Source organism: Symphalangus syndactylus, chromosome 5, assembly GCF_028878055.3.
Source record: "Symphalangus syndactylus isolate Jambi chromosome 5, NHGRI_mSymSyn1-v2.1_pri, whole genome shotgun sequence".
In the NCBI taxonomy this organism is placed as follows: Eukaryota; Metazoa; Chordata; class Mammalia; order Primates; family Hylobatidae; genus Symphalangus; species Symphalangus syndactylus.
Window position 1 is genome coordinate 82,257,169 of NC_072427.2, and position 6,000 is coordinate 82,263,168.

Here is a 6,000-nt window from a genome sequence, read left to right on the forward strand (position 1 = left end):
GGCATGAGCCACTGCACCCAGCCTCGTACTCTAATTCTAAAAGCACAGTATAGGACTGTGGTTTCCAACTATCAAAACCCTAGTGCTTATCTATAAAAGGCAGCTCTGGGAGAGAAATCTCTTTACCGCATTTCAAGAACACTCATAGAAACTTGAATTTCTACCTGACAAAAAGGCTTCAGTCAAGCTACCACACCAGCTATGTGATTAAATGTTTGCTAACTGTGGCAGACCTCAGACAAACCAGACAACATCAGTCTGCTTCTGTCCTTTGTCCTTTTTTCTTCTGAGCTTTTTAAACACACTAGAATCTGCTAGCAAATGACCTAAACTGCTATGTATCACGCAGAAAGGAATCAAACTATCAGTTATAGGGTCTTTGATTATTAATCTTTTTAAGATAGAGAAACACATTCTCATTTATATTAAAGTTTGGCTGACAAAACCGTTTCAAAACATGAAGTACATATTAAAAAAAAAAAATGAATGCCTAAGCCAGGACAGGGCTGAGAACCGCTGGGGGGTTTATCCCACTCTACCATCAAGGAGGGTCCCCTACTCCCTTTCAAAACAGACCAGGGAACCATCAGAGTAATTCTCATTTCCTGAACCTCTGGAACATCCTCAATTCTTGGTATTTTACAGCAAAAATCCTTAAGCCTCTAAGCAGGGCCATGTGCTTGTACGTGTGCTTGTACATTGTGCAGGGCAGTGAGAGAGGGAGGGTGAGGCTGCCAGGATGCAGCCACTTCCCTCTCCATAGTTGTGAGCGGAGGTCGCATGGCCAGTTGGAAAAGCATCCCAGGGAGAAAGGGAGTGCTTGACTGGCCTGGGGCCTACCCAGCACAACGCCACAGACCCCCTGACTACTACAGGGGAGACCAGTATTAGACAAAGTCCCACAGTCGTCGCCACCCTTCAAGCCCCCTCCTTGCCATGAGCCGCTGTTTCAAACTCCTTCATTGTAGTCATCAGACACCTGGGCACTCTGTACCCCTCTTCTGAGTTCAGCTTAGGCAGGCATCCATGCACCCTGCTAGGAGTTGAGGTCATTTCCTCGATTTACAGATGAGGAAATTGAAGCTTAGCAAGGTCACATAACATACGGAAGGTCACACGCAGAGGAAGGGGCAGAGCCAGCATCTGCGCCTGAACCATCTGGCCCTAGAGCTGGGCCACCCTTGCTGCCGGCTGCCTCTGCCCTCTCTGCACACGTTTCCTTCTCAGAGCTCCAGCTGGGGCTTGGGTGAGTGCCACTCAGTCTGCACTCAGCTGTTTTCTCATCCCTTCCTAGGAATGAGTTTAATGTTGTCAACAACGAGTGCTCAGAGGTCAGGGGCTGGGTCCTTAATACATGTCTCATGGCCTGGAGGTTCAAAGCTCACAGCAGGCACTTGGAAAACATACATGTACAGTGTATATTTGCTGCCCCCTCCCCAACTCCCTCTACCCTGTGGAGTGCCATCTTGTGAGTATAAACCTATGAACCCAGAAACCCCCCAGAGTCAGCCAGAGCAGAGCATCTACACGAAGCAAGGGCAGTAACAAAGGAATGAACAGAGGGTCCAGTTCTCTACTCCCGACCCTTCTCTCCACAGTCTCCATCCTCAACAACCCACCTAAACCAACCAAACAGAACACCACCACCTCCTCTATCATGGGCATGGTCATTAATGCTCCTCCCATGGGGCTTAGAAAAGGGTGGTAAATCTAGATTCTGTGCCCCAAACCCAGGCATGGTGTTGGACAGAGCAGCTGTGCTGCCACTTCTGAGTGTATTTCTAGGAAAAGGCAGCACAAGAGACTGTTTCACATGGAGGAGAGCTTGGAAACCCAGGAAGCATGGCTACTGTAGATGCAGGTCAGGGGCATCACACGTAAATATAGCCAGGTTTCGTCACGTGGCTGTCCTCTACGCTCAGTAATCGCTCAGAGACCGGAGTTCCTTAGCACTGCCAACTACTCAAGAAAAACAATGCTGAGTAGACACATCTCCTGGGGGTGAGGCGCATCTGGGCAAGTATGCCTGGGAATGCCCCCAAGAGGACGATGACAGACAGAGTCACCCTAGATAGGTAGCTCTCAAATATCTGTGCACAGCTTGTCCACCTTGCAGATGTTTCGTGTCCTCCGTCTAGTGCCTGTCTCAGATATAGATATAGATGGGTTAGAGTCCTCACATCCCTTGTTGCTGTGTTGTAAGTAAAATCGTTTCCATATTAACTCTGACCAAAATTCAGGAAATTAAACCAGTAGCATAAAAATAGCCATAGGATGAATTCCATGGCCAAGCAGAAATGCTTTTGTGGAATAACCACTTTGTACGTCTGAATCCTGCCTATAATCCTCGTTGAGGGTCAAGCGCGGATTTCTTCCAGCTGCGGTACTATTATTTCTACTTGGAGTTGAAAAGACCCCTCTAAGTCTTCTGGTGCAATGGTTTTCTAGTTTTATTTTAGTGAGAGAGGCTTTTCTTCAAAGGAGATCCTATCTGAAAGCTGACGTGTAACTTAGATTGACCCCGAACCGCTGGTGTGAGGGACCTGGGGCCCTGCCAGTGGAGCCTGCTCTTCCCTTCCAGAGCTCCCGGGAGTACAATTTGAAAAACACACAGGCACACCCCCTTACTAATTTATTCACTCACTTGTTCACAAACAGTAATATCTCTTGAGCACCTACTGTGTTGCAGGTGGAGCCAGCAGGTAATGGCACAAAGGCAGTCCCGCTTTTGGTGAGCTCACAATGTAGTAGGGTGTGGCAAAGCTAGGTTCAGACAGGTCGCAAGTGCTAGGAAGGAACAATGATGTGATCGTGGCTGGGAGGTGGCTACTTTAGATGGGGATCAGGAAAGGCCTCTCCGAGGAAGCAAAACACAGTTGAAAACAGAATGATAATCTGGAAAGATGCCCTGATTTGGACCAAAGAGGAAGCAGACCCAGAGAGGTGATGTGACCTTCCCCAGGCAGGGAGCTGAGCCGGGACCTGACCTGGGTTGCTGGCATCTCCCACCCAAGGATCTTTCCTTTTACAAACACTACTAAACAGCTACCACATGCAAAGAAGTCTCAGTGACAGGTGACATCTGAGGGTGGACAAACCACCCAACTACATCCTGGAATTCGGTGCCGTCTGTGCATGACTTTTGATGCCTCCCTCCTTCTTCAGCCCAGTCCAGGGTTGGCCCTGGGTCTGAAGGCGCTGTAACCCAAGAGACAGAACTCGGCGGTGGACACCCCAGACGTGTGACCCTGGCTGGGAAAGCTTCTTCATCTCCTATCTCACTGGCTGCAAACTGTGAAGGGTGCTCCTTACTGCTTCATTTGGCAGCATAAACAGAAAAGCAAGTTGGTGGTTATAAACGTCCTGGGCTCATCTGCAGGAAGGCTCTCTGGAAAGTCAAGGTGCTCTAGGGAGACTTAAAGACATCAAAGCCAGTTTTCCTCCTGTTCTGCAGCAGGTACTCACACAAGAACTACGGGGAATCACACAGGCCTGTACATATTTTACACACGAGTCCAAAGATGGGTGTAAAATTCCTACTATGCTGAATAGAGTGGGAAGCAGCACGCAAATGCCTTCCTCTGCTATCCACAAACCAAACAGCTCTGGGCCACCTAAGCCTTCGCCAGACCACCAACTTGGCCCGTGTAGGCCAGTAGTGCCCCTTACCCTAGGAGTCTTAACTAGCATCAAAGCATTCCAGGCATTATTTGGAGCCTCCAGTCCCTTGGTGGGGCCAGTGGTTATTAGTCCCATTTTTCACACAAAGCAACTGAGCCCCAGATGACCTATCCGTCCAGGGAACAATGCTACTGACACAGTGACAACCATTAAGTTCTGATTCAAACCTGTCTCCAGCCTCTAACTGCTGCTTTCCACTGCAATCCAGCTGCCCACAAATTGAACACAGACTATCCACTTTGGCCTAATACCACCCTCATTCTCTTCTTCACGCTCCCCCGCACACACCCTATGCCCCAGAGTGCACTTATGAGTTTTTCCAGAAGCTGCCTCTTCTCCTCACCCCCCACCCCGACCCTCACAATACTTGCCACAAACTGGAGACCTCTGGAACACTTATTCCTCCTGCACACAGCAGCTTAGACTCAAGTTAAGATGCTGTCTCGCCAAGCCCAACTGGGCTGCCTCCCTTTCATACTTTCCACCAATTCACACATGTGCACACTGCACATATCGCTGGTGAAAAGGATACACCCCAGAACCTTCCATGCTTTCTTTCCACATGGAGCCGGCCAACTGCACGTGCAGGGATGGGCATGAAAACACAGGTGACAGGGCCTACACAGCCATGTTGTCCAGACGTGCCCAGAACACGAGGACATCCCTGCACAGGCAGACAGGCCCCCTGAAAGCAATGTGCACCAGATACAGCACCTGCCAGCACTTAGCCACCCCTGCGTTGCATGGGGTATGCGGCCAAGGCCTGTCCGCGTCTTCCTAAGGCGACTCTGGGTCTGTCATTTTGGTGTAGGCATGAGAGGCAGCTACTGGAATTCAGGGTGGACAAAGAATGACATTTTCAAGAGGAACAGACATGCCCCGGGCACGCAGGACGGCACGAGGCCCTCAGAGGCCCAGAGCTCTCTCCCAAGGCACAAGTGCAGAAAAGCAGAGACTCATCCGTGTAGTTATGGACGCCGTGCCGCGTGTCCTGTGCAGACACCAACACCTGCTCACATGCCCCGCGAGTGTCCCAGGCATTCCTGCCTCCTCCACTCCTCATCCCCAGCCGGCTTCCCTCTGCCCGCCCGGGGGAAAGCTCGGGACTGCCGGCGGGGCGGGCAGCGGAGGTGGAGGCGCATCTCCTGGACCCCCAGCCCCGTCCCGCGGCGCCCCCACTCCCCGGGACCCCCAGCCCCGTCCCGCGGCGCCCCCACTCCCCGGGCGCGCTTCTGCACTTACCCGGCCAGGGGCTCCGGCGCGGCGACTGGAGCTGCGTCTAGAGAGACGGAGACCTGCGGCCCCCGGGGCCGCCCACCGCCGGCAGCCAGCGCTCTTCCCTCCCAGCCCGGGAAGGTCAGCGTGCGGGCAGCCCGGCCCGCGCCCCCGCGCCCACGGAGGCTTCCTGCCGGCAGGACGCGCCCAGGAGCCCCGCACGCGAGCTGCCGGCTCTTTGTTCGGAGTTTGCCTCTCTGCGATTCGGAGCACGCGGAGGGAATTAAGTCAGAGTCCGAGGCGGCCGTGCCGTTGCCGGGGGGATCCCTGCGGGGGGCGGGGCGAAAGGACGGGCTAGTGGGGGCGGCGGAGCGGCTTTCGGGCTTTCAAACTCTCCGTGCTCCGCGGCTCCCCGCTTAGGTCTCCCTGCCCTTTACGTTTGTGGGCCCCTGGGAGAGGTTGGGCTTTGGGGGTTTCCAGGGACCCCAGGGACAAGCCTGTCTGATAAGAGAGAGGCTCTCCATCCCCCTTCCTCACCAGCCCCCAGCACGGCCCTGCCCCTCTCTGAGTCCTGTGGAGCATCAGCTTTACATTTCCTGGGCCCCGGGGAGAATCAAGGTCTCTCTAATCTGAAGCAAAAAGAAGTAACAGAGAGTAGAGCCCATCTGTTCTCGCTGAGTCCCTGTGAAGGTGCAAAGCTGGCCCTAACGGGACTGGCCCTAACAGTGGGGCATGGATTATGTATTTCCCAAAGTAACAAGGGCCTTGTGCTTATCCAGCCGTGTTATTGTGAAACTTAGCTGCAATGAGGAAGATTACCCATTTACCAGGTTGCTAGATCAGGGAAGCCACTGGAGGCAGGGGACGCTGACAAAGCCGCTGTACCCGGAGCACCAGCCTTCTAAATACCCCAGCTGGCTGCTGAGAAGGGCTTCGCGGGGGGCAACGCGGGAAGGAGGTGATTCCAATAGTCCCGTGAGATGAAGACCTTAACTGGGGGATGAATGCGGAAGCTGCAGCAAAGGAGAATCTACAGACTGTGTGGTGCCGGAGGAGCACACTGGGGCTGTAGCATTGTGGAAGCCTGGAGGAGAACCTGGAGTG

General features: G+C 53.2%; 1 protein-coding gene across 3 annotated transcripts in view; it reads right to left on the reverse strand.

Moving 5' to 3' along the window:
- TSPAN11 (tetraspanin 11) overlaps positions 1-5,233 on the reverse strand; it is a 68,008-nt gene extending 62,775 nt beyond the window's left edge. For 2 of the 3 annotated variants that reach the window (XM_055280085.2, XM_055280087.2), the window contains exon 1: positions 4,924-5,233. Coding sequence is in view for 1 of the 3 variants with exons in the window: in XM_055280086.2 (XP_055136061.1) it covers positions 4,691-4,744 (54 nt within the window). In the remaining 2 variants the exon portion in view is untranslated. Of the gene's footprint in view, positions 1-4,690; positions 4,745-4,923 lie in introns of those variants that run through there. The other variant, XM_055280086.2, reaches the window with a different exon arrangement.
- Positions 5,234-6,000: the final 767 nt, after the last annotated feature.